This window comes from Natator depressus, chromosome 9, assembly GCF_965152275.1.
Source record: "Natator depressus isolate rNatDep1 chromosome 9, rNatDep2.hap1, whole genome shotgun sequence".
Taxonomy (NCBI): domain Eukaryota; kingdom Metazoa; phylum Chordata; order Testudines; family Cheloniidae; genus Natator; species Natator depressus.
In genome coordinates this window covers 26,607,059-26,625,487 of record NC_134242.1, presented here as the reverse complement: position 1 = coordinate 26,625,487, position 18,429 = coordinate 26,607,059, and the positions used below count along the sequence as shown (strand labels likewise).

The window sequence follows — 18,429 nt, the reverse complement described above, 5'->3', positions numbered from 1 at the left end:
CCAAGAAGGCTAATGACATATTGGGCTGCGTTAGTAGGAATGTTGCCAGCAGATTGAGGGAAGTGATGATTCTCTTCTATTTGGCACTGGTGAGGCCACATCTGGAGTATTGCGTCCAGTTTTGGGCCCCCCACCACAGAAAGGATATGGGCAAAGTGGGGAGAGTCCAGCAGAGGGCAACAAAAATGATCAGGGGGCTGGGGTATATGACTTACGAGGAGAGGCTGAGGGGCCTGGGCTTGTTTAGTCTGCAGAAGAGAAGAGTGAGGGGGGATTTGATAGCAGCCTTCAACTACCAGAAGTGGTGTTTCAAAAAGGATGGAGCTCGGCTGTTCTCAGTGATGGCAGATGACAGAACAAGGAGCAATGGTTTCAAGTTGCATTGGGGGAGGTCTAGGTTGGATATTAGGAAAGGGTTGGACTAGATGACCTCCTGAGGTCTCTTCCAACCCTAATCTTCTATGATTCCATGGCAGGATGCTGAGTGGTGAATCCAATTGTGGATCTATCACTGTAGCTCTACAGATTGTCTTCCCCTGTGGAGAGATGATGCAGCTGGCATGCAAGCTTCTTTAGCTTCCTGCTAGTAAACCTGGTTGTCAATCCTATATTCACTCCTGACTTAGATCTGAGCTCTGATTTCAAAGGTGCTAAGTAGTATGTAGAATCCCATGCTGTTCCTCTGCACAGAGGTGATTTTCATGGAAGGGGTTTCATTTGGAACACACATTTTCATTTCAGAGCTGTTTTGATCTTGAGCAGACAAAAGTTTATATTTCCCAATAGTGTCCACATGTGTTCATTGCAACAAGAATCTACTAAATTGAATATCATGGAAATTTAAAGTAGCTGAATATTTTTATAAGTAATATCTGTAGCCATGCAACTTTCAAACTAAAATAATCGAGGCAATTAAATCTAATCATGTCAAGGACTAAATTGATTGTCTGCATGAGCCAGGAAGGATTTTATTTCTGCCAAGTAAATTACTGCACAGTTGGCTTGCTGCTTTGTTGTTGTTGTTGTTGTTGGGGGAGAGGTGAGGGAGATGAGGGCGTCACCTTCCTTGAAGTCTAAGGTATTGACCACTGTCAGAAAGGGAATACTAGACTAGAAGGATGCAAGGTTTGATCTGTTACGGTAAATTCTATTTGAGCATAAGCTTTTGTGGGCTAAAGCCCACTTCATCAGATACATGCAGTGGAAAATACAGTTGGAAGATACATATATATATACACACACACAGAGAACATGAAAAAAATGGGGTTGCCATACCAACTCTTCATGAGACCAATCGATTAAGGTGGGCTATTATCAGAAGGAGAAAAAAAAACTTTTGTAGTGATACTCAGGATGGCCCATTTTAAACAGTTAACAAGAAGGTGTGAGTAACAGTAGGGGGAAAATTAGCATGGGGAAATAGTTTTTAGTTTGTGTAAGGACTCATCCACTCCCAGTCTTTATTCAAGCCTAATTTAATGGTGTCCCGTTTGCAGATTAATTCCAGTTCCGCTGTTTCTTATTGGAGTCTGTTTTTGAAGTTTTTTTGTTGAATAATTGTGACTTTTAGGTCTGTAGTTGAGTGTCCAGGGAGGCATGCCCCTCTGCCATGTACATTGGCCAAACCGGACAGTCTCTACACAAAAGAATAAATGGACACAAATCAGATGTCAAGAATTATAACATTCAAAAACCAGTTGGAGAACACTTAAACCTCCCTGGACACTTAATTACAGACTTAAAAGTTGCAATTATTCAACAAAAAAACTTCAAAAACAGACAAACAAGAAATAGCAGAACTGGAATTAATTTGCAAACTGGACACCATTAAATTCGGCTTGAATAAAGACTGGGAGTGGATGAGTCCTTACACTAACTAAAAACTATTTCCCCATGCTAATTTTTCCCCTACTGTTACTCACACCTTCTTGTCAACTGTTGGAAATGGGCCATCCTGATGATCACTACAAAAGTTTTTTTCCCCCTCCTGCTGATAATAGCCCACCTTAATAGATTGGTCTTGTTGAGAGTTGCTATGGCAACCCCCATTTTTTCATTTTCTCTGTGTATATATATCTTCCTACTGTATTTTCCACTGCATGAATCTGATGAAGTGGGTTTTAGCCCACGAAAGCTTATGCTCACATAAATTTGTTAGTCTCTAAGGTGCCACAAGTACTCCTTGTTCTTTCTGCTGATACAGACTAACACCGCTACCACTCTGAAACCAGTAAATTCTATATCTCTACAAGTGGGACAAGTGTTTGCATTTATTTCAAGCTCCCTGCATAGTGATGAAGAACAAACTTATCAGACAGGTGGACCTTCCAGGGGCTTTTTTGCTGCCGCTCTTAATTCATATGCTGCACTCCGTACTTATTTTTGTAACTGCATTTTCCTCTCCATTCTTTCAGAGCTGTGGTTCTTGTTAGAAAAGCCCCTGCGTGATATCCATGTATTTACTTTGATGTTTAATCCTTACATTTAAATATTGGAGCTGAATGCTTTCCGCTTAAACACACGTTTCCCCTCTGTGTAGCAGAACGACCTCTGTTCAGGGAGATCGGATGAGAATTCACCTCCTGGGCGTGATCCAAAAATAACGACAGATTAACTTTGCCCTATCAGTGTGTGCTGATTTGCAACTGTTAAGACTCAGTGAGAACGTTTACTCTGATCAGTCTTGAAAGAAGTGGATAGTAGAACATGGGAACTAAATCCCTGTGCCTTCTTTTGGCGTCTGTTCTGGTAGCATATTATGTTTACATACCCGTTCCAGAGACTATTGAGGAACGCTGGAAACTGATGCTCATAGATGCTGGCTTTAGAAGTGTAGCACATGTGGTAAGTTTAGAATTTTATTTACTCCAGGTGCTTATGTATGAAATTGAGTTCAAGTAATGTATTAATGTGGAGAAAAGAAAAATACAGATCAAAGAATAATATCAGTGTCTGGTTAAGTAATATCCAAAATTATATCTAAGAATACCTGAAACCAAGCAAGGAACTTTAACCCTGACACTAAATAAACTATTAGAGAAAAATGAAATCTACGAACGTAAGTATATACAATAACAGAAATATATTAATCTGAATGCAGATGAGGCAGTTCAAACTTGTAGTTGATTTGCAATTTACTCTACAATCCTGTATAGCTAAATTATTGCTGTTTGTTTTTTCTTCCCTCTTGAGCCTAACTAGAAATATTGTGTCAGACTTCGGAGGAAGGAAAGCGAGAGGTGCATTTAAATATGGTACATCATTGGGGATTTAGATAGTCCACGCGCGCAGGGGTGAGGTTATGAATAAACACCAGCTAATTATAGAAGTGCTAATGTAATCAATCACATATAAAGCTCTTAGACTTTCTAATCACTTTCCCTGGGTACTGATGCAAGGTCTAATTGTAATCTTGTGTGATAACGGGAGAGGTGGCTGACTCAGCAGCACAGAACTGCGTACAGCCTTCTAGAAATGATTGGTAGAGTAGTGTGGCTATAATGGCTATACAGGGCACATTTAAATATGTACACCTATGCGTTTGTCTCTGTATATTACATTTGGGGCTTCATTTTAGTCATATGCTATGCAGTCATCACTAACTCTTGCCATGTACACCACGTATACTTAACAGGGCTTTTTCTTCCTGTATGAATAAACAAGGCTGTAGTTTCCAGCTCTGGGTAGTCAACCCTGGAGAAGTATTGTGCGTGGAACGGTTTAAGAAACATACATCTTAAACTTCTGATATACTCAAGCTCCCCCTTGCCTAAAACGCAGCCTGCATTTGCTAATCAGCAGAGGCTGCAGCAATGTTGATCGTTTGTTATACACTTTTGTCGGAGTTAGCTATGAAGGTGGTGGTTGTTGGGGGGGAGGGGGGAGGTATTGCTCTGTCTATGGTAAACATGGAGCGGGGGAGGTTACGAACTTAGCTTGAAAGGTGAAACTGAAAGGTTGCTCGGCTGAGGCTGTAAACACCAGGGCTCAAGTTTCAGGAGTGCTCTTATTTCGGGGGGGGGGGGCTCTTTGTCTCAGCTCTTTGGTGCCCAGCTTGAGATGCTTGGGTATGATTTGCAGAAGTGCCGCGCATCCACCTCTTTCACTGACTTCCCTAGGAGTTGAGGGTGCTTCTCTCTGAAAACTAAGCCCTGCGTGTCTGGATTTGTTCACCCCAAATCATTGTCCAATTTTGAGCACTTTGGCATGGGAGAATAGGTTTTTGGGGTGGTGGGTGGTCTCTTATTGGTGTTAGTTGGGAAGTGAGTTGTGGGATCTAGGAGGGGGAAAACAATCATTTAGTTAATTTATAAATAAACTGGGCTCTGCTCTTTGATGGGCTTTTGTTTTGGTCTCTGTATCTCATTCATCCTGCACTAGATTGTTGGATCGGTTCCAAATCTCGTCTGTGTGCAGGATAACTCTCCTTTGCCTTTGGACTTTGCAAGGCTGAAAACCTCCATTAGAGAGAGACACACCCCTCACACCCTGCAGTAAAAAATCCAGTGTGAGCAGATTTCAAGTTATCCCCCATGCTGGAGGGACTGACTAGGATGGCTGCAAAACTGCAAATTTTAAAGTAGTTGCTACGGTATAATTTCATTATGGGTTTTGTTTGGGGTGACCAGATAGCAAGTGTGAAAAATTGGGACACTTTCCCCCCCAGGGGATGGGATGGGCTATAGTTGCCTATATAAGACAAAGCCCCAAATATTGGGACGTCTGATCACCCTACGTTTGTTTGTCATGTGCCAGGTGAGTTTGAGGTCTGATTGGTGAGGGCTAAGAATGAGCGGGGAAAACTAACATCCAGTCCCCAGACATACTATTGAAAGTATTCTTTGTGTCCAAGTAAATAAAGAAGTGAGAGGCTACTTAACAGGGCCCATTGTGAAAAGCTAAGACTAAGGGTCTAATTATCTCCTTTAAAACACAGACTGGACATACTGTACTGTCTATTAAGTGAAGTAAGATGCATAGGATGTGATTCTGTGTCTGAGGGAGTTGGTCCTTACCAATTTGGGTAAGATTACTAATATCACAGGGAAACAGTTGTGTCCAGGGTGTGAGTGTGTGAAACAAAGTTTGTGGGCAGAAACACATTACGGTATGAGTTTGTTTCCAGGGCAAGATACTGACATGCTTGATTGTCTCAGTTCAAGATGCCCAAGAGTGGAATGTCAGGTAGTGAAAGTCAGGGCAGATGGGCATTAACTGAGCTTTATGGTGAAGTTTGAATAGTGTTTGCAAGTATGTTTGGCTCTTTGCTTTTATAAGTAATGTATTCACTCAATATTTAAAAAGAAATTCTTTCCAGTAGAATGTTCTATGGGTGTGCCCTAAAACTCTGCACAGAGCTCTTTGTAAAGTTGATGATTACACAATGTGACATGGATGATTTCAGCAACTCTGCATGGGCCCTGAGTGTGAATGAATACTGTGTAATAAAATGAAAAAAGCAGCATGGTCTAGAGTTCTGAGAGTCTGGAGAGCCTGAGTTTTAATCCTGGTTCTGCTGCTGACTCACTAGCTAGCCTTGGGCAAATCATGGGTTAATCTCTCTATGCTTCAGTTCCCCCATCTGTACAATAGGCACCCTATCAGCCTCTCAGGAGCACTGTGGATTAAACAGTTAGTTTGAACAGTACTTAAAATGTAGAGATGTTTATAATGTTGTAACATAAAAACATACCATGGCTTTTTCAAGTGGAAACAATTTCTCACACACACTAATTGATTTCTATACCATTTCTGACATACAATACATAGCCTAATTATTACTTGTCTAGTCACTTTTGTCAGATGTGCTAGGAAAAATAGAGTGAGAAACAGGATTGTTTTAAAAGTTTATAACTCATGAGACCTCAGCAGGGACAAAGGAAATATATATAATTCTAGATGTTAGTGCATAGTTACACATATGTTGCAATATGCAGCCCAGCTGAAGCAAATCGTGATCCGCTTGCAGATTCGTTGGATTGGATGGGCAAAACTTCTTGAGTAACATCATTCACCTCTAACCTATCCCAGACTTGTAGAGTATGTGATGATAGGCCATAAGTAATGTGTCTAATACAGATGTGTATGTGGTTTTGAGGGGAATTGAAGGAGTTGTTGGTAAAGGTTTAATGTTAAACCAGAAGAGGAGAAGCCTGCAATATACCCCAGCCCAGGAAATGATAAAAGGGAGAGCTCTTTAAAATGGACTCAAGTTTTATTATGACAGATTATGATCTCACAAACAGCAGTGCAAAGCTGGAGGAACTCCTTTGACTCTGATAGTTTCTCTGGATTTATACCAGTATAAATTAGATCTGAAACTGGCCCAAAGTGTCTTAAACCTGTTCTGGATGGGAAACACTAGAAGCCAGATGGTAAGTTATTGTACTCAATCCTTGGCTTTATTGATCAGACTCTCAGCAAGAGTTCCACTTGTGGTGGTGGTTTTTGAGATTAGGTCTCCTGTCTACTATGAACTCAAGAATAATCACTTGCTCTGATGAATAATACTCTATGCTTGGTGTCAAAAGCAGCCTTTAGCACTGTTGTGTTTTGGTTCTCTAGAGATGACCAACAGCAGGATTGGACGCTTTGTACTGGAAGAATGTCGTATTCCAGTCATTCTGAATAAAGAGGCAATCCATAGAAAAGTCTTTTTTATGTATTCCTGTTTTTCCTTTAGGGTTAATACCAAAAATCCCCACCAAGATCACTTAGCATGTGCTGCTGAACTGCCATGTGACCAGATGGGAATGATTTGTGGTCACTTAATTATGGGTCTGAATGTGAAGAGGTGATCTAATTTGAAAGGCTGAGTGTCTTTTGAGTCTTCCAATCTCTTGTTTTGATTTAAAAAAAACAAACACAAATTGCATCAAATACCAAGATAAAAGGGCAAATGAAGCTGTGAAACTGCAAACTTAAGTGTTTTCTCTCTTCCTTACAAATATCATGGGGAGTGTTGCCTGTGCTTTCCAAGCCCACCCGCAAAGATTTCCCTGGTTTCAGATTTCAAGGGCCAGATCCTCAGACGATGTAAATTAGCATTGATACACTGAAGTCTATTCCCGAGTGTGGATGCAATATATAGTCAGCTTCACTTTTACCTGGACACGTTGATATGGCATGCTGTTGAGCTTTAAAACCAATACCATTGAGTTCCACTCTCCACTACTTTTGAGTCTGGAAAGGATGCTGCAATGGATACAAGAATTCTGAAGTAAAGGGGGAGGTTTACACCTCCATCTTGTGAGTGGATCCAAACTAGCAGGCACATGTCTGTCCAGAGTCCCACTGATTTCAGTGGGGCTCTCTTTGGTCACAGGGTTCCAACTGTGTGGTGCTGATTACAAGATGATGGACCGTAGTTTGCTCATTTATATGTTAATACCAAGAATAGTCTTCCAGTTCTAAGTTACTTCATAGCAGAGCTGGGGTCTGATCTCTGGGAACACACTGGAAAGATGGGGTGTGGTGTATGGCTACACAGGGCTCTGCGAGGGTTTTCTCTCTGTGTAATGAAGTAATTGTATACAAGGGTTAAGTCAATGTGTGTAAGCAGTATAAAGTGTTGTAAAATGTTTCGATAAAGAGGAGTTTCTTTGTTGCCTGAGTAACCTACACTTTGTCAAACATTTTTCTTGCCTTCAGGACTCTGGATTCCCCCCCGCGCTGGACATTAGAATGTCCTTTATGCTGAGTTCTCATCAGTCTTTTTGGTAAATTGACTGCTTATTCAGCTACGTGGATTTCATCTTAAAGGGACACCTTGAACTTGAAGTCTTTTCAGTGAGAAAGAACCAGAACAATTAAAAGCTCTTTTGGGCAGTGCACATGGCAATTTTAGGTGTTTTATAATCAGAGTTCCCTGTTTTTAAAAATATTTTTCTCTTCCCTGTTGCTGTGTGGAAAAACCCACACCAAAAGAGGAAAATCAATTTACTATTCATGGCAAATTGCGAAAGTAACTATACAGAAAGTCAAATGGACAAAGTAAACAAACTGCAAAAATGGAGGAAATTTTTTCTTATCTGCCAGTTATAGAAATCTCTGGTGTTACAATAGTAGTCGGGATAGAAGTGACATTTTAAACTGATATCTCTTGAAACCTGAGGAAGTGGATTGACAATTAAAATTCAGTAAAAAGGCTGAACACTTCTTGGGATTTAAAAAAACATCAGCAAGGAACAGAAAGTTCACAGCCCTGAACCTAAGAAAAATTCTCAAGAACATATGATAGGCCAGATTTTTAGTACATTAATAGAGTTACACCAGTGATCAATTTGGCCAACTGTATTTGGTTTTAGGGAGAGTAGTAAAAGGGTGGAGTATTCATATAAACTGTGTAATGTGTATGACTATACAATGTAGGGGTGGGTGGGTAAGATTCTGTGTATATATATATATATTAGGGCTGTCGATTAATCAGAGTTAACTCACACAATTAACTCAAAATATTAACTGCGATTAAAAAAATTAATCACGATTAATTGCACTGTTAAACAATAGAACACCAGTTGACATTTATTCAATATTTTTGGATTTTTTTCTACATTTTCAAATATATTGATTTCTATTACAACACAGAATACAAAGTGTACAGTGCTCACTTTATATTATTATTTTTATTACACATATATGTGCACTGTAAAAATGATAAGCAAAAGAAATAGTATTTTTCAGTTCACCTCATAAAAGTACTGTAGTGCAATCTCTTTATTGTGAAAGTATAACTTACAAATGCAGATTTTTTTTGTTACATAACTGCACTCAAAAACAAAACAATGTAAAACTTTAGCGCCTACAAGTCCACTCAGTCCTACTTCTTGTTCAGCCAATTGCTAAGACAAACAAGTTTGTTTATATTTAAGGGAGATACTGCTGCCTGCTTCTTATTTACAGTGTCCCCAGAAAGTGAGACAGGCATTCACATGGCACTTTTATAGCCAGCATTGCAAGGTATTTATGTGCCAGATATGTTAAACATTCGTATGCCTCTTCAGGCTTTGGCCACCATTCCAGAGGACATGCTTCCATGCTGATGATGCTCATTAAAAAAATAATGTGTTAATTAGATTTGTAACTGAACTCCTTGGGGGAGAATTGTATGTCTCCTGCTCTGTGTTTTACCCGCATTCTGCCATATATTTCATGTTATAGCAGTCTCGGATGATAACCCAGCATATTGTTGGTTTTAAGAACACTTTCACTGCAGATTTGACAAAACACAGAGGAGGTACCAATGTGAGATTTCTACGGATAGATACAGCACTCGACCCAAGGTTTAAGAATCTGAAGTGCCTTCCAAAATTTGAGAGGCATGAGGTGTGGAGAATGCTTTCAGGTTTCTTAAAAGAGCAACACTTTGATGCAGAAACTACAGAACCTGAACCACCAAAAAAGAAAATCAACCTTCTGCTGGTGGCATCTGACTCAGATGATAATGAACATGTATCGGTCCGCTCTGCTTTGGATCATTATCGAGCCGAACCCACCATCAGCCTGGACGCATGTCCTCTGAAATGGTGGTTGAAACATGAAAGGACATATGAATCTTTAGCGCATCTGGCACGTAAATATCTTGCAATGCCGACTACAACAGTTCCATGTGAATGCCTGTTCTCACTTTTAGGTGACACTGTAAGCAAGAAGTGGGCAGCATTATCTCCTGCAAATTGTAACCAAACTTGTTTGTCTGAGTGATTGGCTGAAATAGGACTGAGTTGTAGGTTCTGAAGTTTTACGTTTTATTTTTGAATGCAGTTATTTTTTGTACATAATTCTACATTTGTAAATTCAACTTTCATGATACAGAGATTGCACTACAGTACTTGTATTAGGTGAATTGAAATATACTATTTCTTTTGTTGTTTACAGGGCAAACACTTGTAATCAAAAATAAATATAAAGTGAAGACTGCACACTTTGTATTCTGTGTAGTAATTGAAATCAATATATTTGAAAATGTAGAAAACTGCCAAAAATATTTAAATAAATGGTATTCTATTATTGTTTAACAGTGCTGCAATTAGTTTTTTAATCACTTGACAGCCCTAATATACATTCAACTTACGTAGAAATACACAAGTTAGAAAATATAAATTATTCTGCATATACCCACAACCACTTGCAACAGCAGTCACAGATACATTCTCTTATTCTCAGTTACCTCCTATTGTTTGGGTAGTTTGGATATGAAGTATTTAGATCTTTGTTTCTGAAACAGATTTTCAGATCTTGAGTTGTTTTGTGTTTTGGGGAGCTTGGATATTACTACATTCCAGATTGACTTTCATGCTCACTCCTTCCTCAGTTTAGTATGGTACTTGCCTATCCTGAGCTGGTGCTGCGGTGATTCATCTGCCAAGTTCTTTGATGGAAAATGCTATAGAAGTGCTCAACATTATTGTTACTGTAATAAAGTATTTGACAAGCTGAAAAAAACAACAACAGAAGTCGGCACCTCGAGGTCTCTGGTTGGAAGCTGAAGCTAGAGAAATTCAGACTAGTGATACAGCAGTATTTTGAAAAATTCTTAACTATTGGAACAACTTACCTAGGGACTATCACAAAGTCTTTAAATCACTATTGGCTATCTGACTAAAATGATATGCTATAGCTCAGAAGTTATGGGCCTGATGCAGAACTTACTGGGTAAGGGTCTCTGGCCTGCGTTGTGCAGGAGATCAGACTAGATGATGATAATGGTCCCTTCTGGCATTCCAAATCTATTGGTCTGTGAATGCTTATCTCCACTTCCCTCTCACCACCTCCACTAAATGGACAAGTGTCAGAGGTGAGAACGGAAGCAGGTACATTTTAAGCTAAAAGTGCTGCTTGATGTTTAGAGCTGGGGGAGATATTTTCCCATTGTGACATACAAATTCTTCCCATTAACATGACATGCCTGCCAGGAGAATGTTTCTTTCACATTTGGAGCAGCAGAGAGAAGTCAGCGTTAAATTTTCAGACTGAACATTTCTCCCATGGAGTTAGCGATGGATTGATAATGCTTCCGAAAATTCTGCTATGGTGTCACCAATATTCAAACACTAATAAATGAACTTTGTGTACATAGTTCTACCATTCTGCTTAATCAAATATATCTTTATGTTCCCATTCACATGCCTTTGGCTTTGTAAGGCATATCTTCAAATCACTGTGCACGGTTTTGTTGTAGGTTTCCCACTGTCAGCCGTTTTGATGCTTTCCACAGAATGTGTTTTAGCATTCCTTGGACAGTTTCACTATATGTGCATTTAGATGCAGGGCCTGATTTGTAAAGGCCTTTAGACACCGAAAGATGCATATATGCACCTAGGGGGATTTTCAAAAGCATCTAACTCCTAGAGTTAGGTGTTCACCCGCCTCGTTAAATTTTCAAAAGCACCTAATCACCTTGAGTAAAACTGGCTTGTAGTAATTTAACACCTCTTTCAGGGCTTATGTTGAGTTACATAATTATTTCTAGAAATTAAATGGAAGTTAGTAATTATGTTTGGTTGTAAATTCATTAAAGTAGTAAACAAATTTTCAGAAACAGGAGGTTGCTTAGGCATCTAATGCAGAACCAATTTAAATAAACCTACCGGGTTTAAAGGTGAATGCAGTGTAAAGGATTTAGCAGACAATGCTTGATGCTTTTTTTAAAAGAAAAAATCCTATAGATGCTAAAGCTCAATGTGCCTTCTTGAATTTATGGCAGATTTTCAAACTTGGGGGCATGAACTTAAGTTGTGGCACAGCAGGTTGTCCGGTGGACCAGGAATTTGTCCATTACTGTCTGTTTACATTCCAAGTTTTTTGGGACAGGGACCATTTTCTACTATATGTTTGTACAGCACCTAGCACTATATGGCCCTAGTGCTGATGGGACGTTGGGATATGACTGGAATATAAATGTTAAATAATATGGTGTTAAATGGATAGTCTGGGGAACAGAAATAGGAAGTACAGGGAGTGTGAGAGAAAACACACAGTGGTTAAATAATTTTAATTAACCAGTATCCTCTACTAGGTTCCCCATTGTTCGTTGGATCTTTAGCTTAAATAATGATCCAGGCAGGATCATTATTATTTTTATTTGATTAGACAAAATAGCTTTTAAAGCAAACAAGAAATTACCTACAGCCAAATAAGAATGGTTAGATAACAGTTTAGTGTCAAAAACTGAACTCAACATGGGATGTTACGTCTTTTAGTGATAATAAATCAGTTTAATTCATTCAGCACCTTATCATAATCTTCTTACAAAGGCAAGCTTCCATGTGACTTCAGTACCAGTCTGAGCAGGTGATTTGTTGGTACTAACATGGAACTATGGATCCTTTCTTAATTCCTATCAGGTTTATCTACCAATGGAATGATGGCATGGCTCATGTCAGTTCAACCAAACAGTTCTACAGTCGAATCTAGAACTTTAAACAAGCTACTTAATTATCAAAGAATGTTAATTCAGTTCAAAATTACCTTGCGAAGGAGATACTCGCAGCCAAGCGTTGTCACTTGTGCATGTGCACGACTATCACACATTAAACAAAAACAAAATATGCAGGTAATAAAGTAGAAAAGAATCAAAATTCTCTAGAATGTGTCCCATACTGCCAGCTCTTATACCACCTTACCCCAAAGAGTCAAATTGTGATAAATATCTAGCTTGCAAACCAATTGAAAGCTCCTTCCCTCTTTGAAGCTGTTAGTTCTGTTGACCAAAATCAGCCTCAAAAATCCCACAGAAAGACTCAAGGTTTCTTGCAGTAACTCTTGCTGCAGGGAAGCACAACTTTCTCTGCTAAATAGTACTAGATTTAATTAGTGTAATGAGTTTCCCCAGCTTCAGTGCTCAGTTACTTTTGATATAGCATAATTTCTAGACAATAACAAGACTAGTTGTTAACAGAAAGGTCACTCTTACTGGCCAGGCAATAACAGATCTATTCAATCTCTCTCATCCAGATGTTTGGGCTTCAGGGCACGATGTATTGAACAATACAGAATTTTGTACATTTTTCTGCTGGGTCCTCTTTTTGGCAAAGCTGATGTGGACTAATCAGAAACTGACCCATGGTTCTGATAAAGATTTGAAATGTTCAGCCAGAATCTGAGGTGTCCTTTCTCAACATCCAGTGAGAAAACAGGGTGTCTCCTTTATGGCTTCTTGCAACTTGCAAATTCCAGTGTCTTTGTGCAAAAATCTCATGTCGTAGCAGTTTTTGTAAGACATGTTGAACCATATGCTGAAAACCTGCTCGTTTAGCTGCAGTCAGTAAATCTCTCATACAAGTTACTTTCTGTGGGCCCATTTGCAATGTGATCTTTTGGCCAAATTTGCATGTTAGCAAATCTTTGCAAATTTCCATCCTCTTTCCATCACCCACTTTTGAACTTTGAACAGAATCTTTATGTAAAGTCTCATCACACTCCTTGATGGTTTTGTCCTTGTTTAGTAGCTCACCCTGCACCAATATAAAGTCATTTGACCCATTTGTTGTTGTTTGTATTACTGTAGTGCTAGGACCCCAATTATGGACCAGGACACGTTGTGCTAGGTGTTGTGCTTGGTCAAACCCTAAAAGGAAATAACAATGAAAGAAATCATACAAAACAGCTGTACACACTTCTGCAACACTACAGTCCCTGAACTTCAGTGGCAAGGTGAGGGAGTCCTGCCTATGAAATGATTCTAGTCTGCATGACACACCAAACATATAGTCGATCAGGGCTTATAAAACTTTCAGTGATTCAGCTCAAAGATTTACACCTCACATTGACTTCTCTAACATGCCATTTGAATGTCTCAGTTTGTTTCATGCAAAATAAATACCCCATTAGATATTATCATTACATATTTTTTATATAGTGTGACAAAGTTCCTCCTCTGCCTTGGTGGGTCCTGCGCTTATTGATGGATTTGGTCGCCTCAGCGGTTCACGGCAGCCCTCAGTTTGCATTTATACACAAATGCAAGAAGCCTGGGAAACAAGCAGGGAGAACTGGAAGTCCTGGCACAGTCAAGGAATTATGATGTGATTGGAATAACAGAGACTTGGTGGGATAACTCACATGACTGGAGTACTGTCATGGATGGATATAAACTGTTCAGGAAGGACAGGCAGTGCAGAAAAGGTGGGGGAGTTGCACTGTATGTAAGAGAGCAGTATGACTGCTCAGAGCTCTGGTATGAAAGTGCAGAAAAACCTGAGAGTCTCTGGATTAATTTTAGAAGTGTGAGCAACAAGGGTGATGTTGTGGTGGGAGTCTGCTATAGACCACCGGACCAGGGGGATGAGGTGGACGAGGCTTTCTTCCGGCAACTCACGGAAGTTACTAGATCGCAGGCCCTGGTTCTCATGGGAGACTTCAATCACCCTGATATCTGCTGGGAGAGCAATACAGCTGTGCACAGACAATCCAGGAAGTTTTTGGAAAGTGTAGGGGACAATTTCCTGGTGCAAGTGCTGGAGGAACCAACTAGGGGCAGAGCTCTTCCTGACCTGCTGCTCACAAACCGGGAAGAATTAGTTGGGGAAGCAAAAGTGGATGGGAACCAAGGAGGCAGTGACCATGAGATGGTCGAGTTCAGGATCCTGACACAAGGAAGAAATGAGAGCAGTAGAATATGGACCCTGTGTGGCGGTTCAATGACAAGACAGAACACAGCTTTTAGCAAGCAAGCAGGCTGGTCTCTGCTAACAGGCTTCTGCCTGTCAGCTTTCCACCTTCCCCCTTTATTCTCTCTCTCCCCCCGTGCATTACATTCTCCAACAGATAAAAGGAATACACTGGCTTTGTTTAACATTCTTATTTACCAATTTCTATCTACCGCATTCCTTGCTCTCGGGCCTTGAGCCCAGTCCTGAGAGGCTTCCCACGGTTCATGTCATCTTGCCGAGATTCCAAGGTTGATGCCCTTGAAAGGAGCTGTGTGTGCACAAGTCCAGCACAACACTCTGGGTGTGCCCTGAATGTTGCCAACCGCATAAACCTTGTATGAATCCTACAGACTCTGGACTTCAGAAAAGCAGACTTTGACTCCCTCAGGGAACTGATGGGCAGTATCCCCTGGGAGAATAACATGAGGGGGAAAGGAGTCCAGGAGAGCTGGCTGTATTTTAAAGAATCCTTATTGAGGTTACAGGGACAAACCATCCCAATGTGTAGAAAGAATAGTAAATATGGCAGGCGACCAGCTTGGCTTCACAGTGAAATCCTTGCTGATCTTAAACACAAAAAAGAAGCTTACAAGAAGTGGAAGATTGGACAAATGACCAGGGAGGAGTATAAAAATATTGCTCAGGCATGCAGGAGTGAAATCAGGAAGGCCAAATCACACTTGGAGTTGCAGCTAGCAAGAGATATTAAGAGTAACAAGAAGGGTTTCTTCGGGTATGTTAGCAACAAGAAGAAAGTCAAGGAAAGTGTGGGCCCCTTACTGAATGAGGGAGGCAGCCTAGTGACAAAGGACTGGAAAAAGCTAATGTACTCAATGCTTTTTTTGCCTCTGTCTTCATGAACAAGGTCAGCTCCCAGACTACTGCACTGGGCAGCGCAGCATGGGGAGGAGGTGACCAGCCTTCTGTGGAGAAAGAAGTGGTTCGGGACTATTTAGAAAAGCTGGAGAAGCACAAGTCCATGGGGCCGGATGCTCTGCATCCGAGAGTGCTAAAGGAGTTGGCGAATGTGATTCCAGAGCCATTGGCCATTATCTTTGAAAACTCACGGCGATCAGGGGAGGTCCCGGACGCCTGGAAAAAGGCTAATGTAGTGCTCATCTTTAAAAAAGGGAAGGAGGAGGATCTGGGGAACTACGGGTCAGTCAGCCTCACCTCATTCCCTGGAAAAATCATGGAGCAGGTCCTCAAGGAATCAATTCTGAAGCACTTAGAGGAGAGGAAAGTGATCAGGAACAGTCAGCATGGATTCACCAAGGGCAAAGCATGCCTGACTAATCTAATTGCCTTCTATGACGAGATAACTGGCTCTGTGGATGAGGGGAAAGCAGTGGATGTGTTATTCCTTGACTTTAGCAAAACTTTTGACACAGTCTCCCATAGTATTCTTGCCAGCAAGTTAAAAAAGTATGGGCTGGATGAATGGACTATACGGGTGGATAGAAAGCTGGCTAGATTGTCGGGCTCAACGGGTAGTGATCAATGGCTCCATGTCTAGTTGGCAGCTGGTATCAAGTGGAGTGCCCCAAGGGTCGGTCCTGGAGCCGGTTTTGTTCAATATCTTTATTAATGATGTGGAGGATGGCGTGGATTGCACCCTCAGCAAGTTTGCAGATGACACTAAACTGGGAGGAGAGGTAGATACGCTGGAGGGTAGGGATAGGATACAGAGGGACCTAGATAAATTAGAGGATTGGGCCAAAAGAAATCTGATGAGGTTCAACAAGAACAAGGGCAGAGTCCTGCACTTAGGACAGAAGAATCCCATGCGCCGCTACAGACTAGGGAGTGAATGGCTAGGCAGCAGTTCTGCAGAAAAGGACCTAGGGGTTACAGTGGACAAGAAGCTGGATATGAGTCAACAGTGTGCCCTTGTTTCCAAGAAGGCTAATGGTATTTTGGGATGTATAAGTAGGGGTATTGCCAGCAGATCGAGGGACGTGATCATTCCCCTCTATTCGACATTGGTGAGGCCTCATCTGGAGTACTGTGTCCAGTTTTGGGCCCCACACTACAAGAAGGATGTGAAAAAATTGTAAAACGTCCAGTGGAGGGCAACAAAAATGATTAGGGGACTGGACACATGACATATAAGGAGAGGCTGAGGGAACTGGTATTGTTTAGTCTGAGGAAGAGAAGAATGAGGGGGGATTTGATAGTTGCTTTCAACTACCTGAAAGGGGGTTCCAAAGAGGATGGCTCTAGTCTGTTCTCAATGGTAGCAGATGACAGAACGAGGAGTAATAGTATCAAGTTGCAGTGGGGGAGGTTTAGGTTGGATATTAGGAAAAACTTTTTCACTAGGAGGGTGGTGAAACACTAGGTTGCGTTACCTAGGGAGGTGGTGGAATCTTCTTCCTTGGAAGTTTTTAAGGTCAGGCTTGACAAAGCCCTGCCTGGGATGATTTAGTTGGGGATTGGTCCTGCTTTGAGCTGGGGGTTGGACTAGATGACCTCTGAGGTCCCTTCCAACCCTGATATTCTATGATTCACTTTTGTGGCTCAAATCTGCCATGCGCTCAGTTAGCCTCTTCACTGGCCAGCATTGGGAAAAGGAAGAAGAGCAATCCCCGCAGTCCCTGCTGATCAACCTTTTGGATCAGGGAACAGGCCAGAGACCTTCCCCTCTGGTGGAACCCACAGTCCAGGTCAACTCCTCCAGTATCAAGTTGGGAGTTGGAGGGATGGGGGGAACCTGGGCCCGCCCTCTACTCTGCGTTCCAGCCCAGGGCCCTGTGGATTGCCGCTGTCTACAGTGGCTCCTGTAACAGCTGCGTGACGGCTACAACTCCCTGGGCTCCTTCCCCATGGTCTCCTCCCAACACCTTCTTTATTCTCACCACAGGACCTTCCTCCTGATGTCTGATAATGCTTGTACTTCTCAGTCTTCCAGTAGTACGCCTTCTCACTCTCAGCTTCTTGCTCCCAGCTCCTCGCACGCACACCACAAACTGAAGTGAGCTCCTTTTTAAACCCAGGTGCCCTGATTAGCCTGCCTGTCTTAATTGATTCTGGCAGCTTCTTGATTGGCTGCAAGTAATCTAATCAGCCTGTCTGCCTTAATTGTTAGCAGAAAGTTCCTGATTGTTCTGGAACCTTCCCTGTTACCTTACCCAGGGAAAAGGGACCTACTTAACCTGGGGCTAATATATCTGCCTTCTATCACTCAACGCACCAACATCATCCCCGTCATCGAGGACACGTGGCACCCGCACAAGTACCGCATGCTGATCGGGATGGTGGACATGATCTTCTCTGACCTGGCCCAGCCCGACCAGTTGTGCATTGTAGCCCTAAATACTCACAACTTCCTGAAGAACAGAGGGCACTTCGTCATCTCCATCAAGGCCAATGCGTCGACTCCACAGTGGTGCTTCAGGCAGTCTTTGCCTCCGAGGTGAAGAAGATGCAGCAGGAGAACATGAAACCCCAGGAGCAGCTGACGCTGGAGCCCTATGAGCGAGACCATGTTGTAGTGGTTGGGATTTACAGACCTGCCCCCAAACAGAAGAAGTAGCGTCTCCTTGGAGCTCCTTGACACTGGGCCCCCAGGCTGGATCCCTTCGTCTGCTGGCATTGGGCCTGGGTGTGGGCTTGTCTTGCTGCCCACCCTTCCTCTCCCCCAGGACTCATTTCTATTCTGCTTTGTGGATTTTTTTTCCAGATGTATTTTTATTAAAATATGGGAAAATGAAAAAAAAAATCACTCTCCTGTAGCCATCTGGCCTGACCCTGTCACAATAGGTATAGATCACATTTC

General features: G+C 41.6%; 1 protein-coding gene across 2 annotated transcripts in view; it reads left to right on the top strand.

Annotated features, from left to right (window-relative positions):
* Positions 1 to 2,642: 2,642 nt before the first annotated feature.
* LOC141993406 (arylacetamide deacetylase-like) overlaps positions 2,643 to 18,429 on the top strand; it is a 34,749-nt gene continuing 18,962 nt past the window's right edge. The window contains exon 1 of one of the 2 annotated variants that reach the window (XM_074962946.1): positions 2,643 to 2,844. In XM_074962946.1, coding sequence (XP_074819047.1) covers positions 2,707 to 2,844 — 138 coding nt within the window. In that variant the 5' untranslated portion in view covers positions 2,643 to 2,706. The remainder of the gene's footprint in view (positions 2,845 to 18,429) is intronic. The other variant, XM_074962945.1, reaches the window with a different exon arrangement.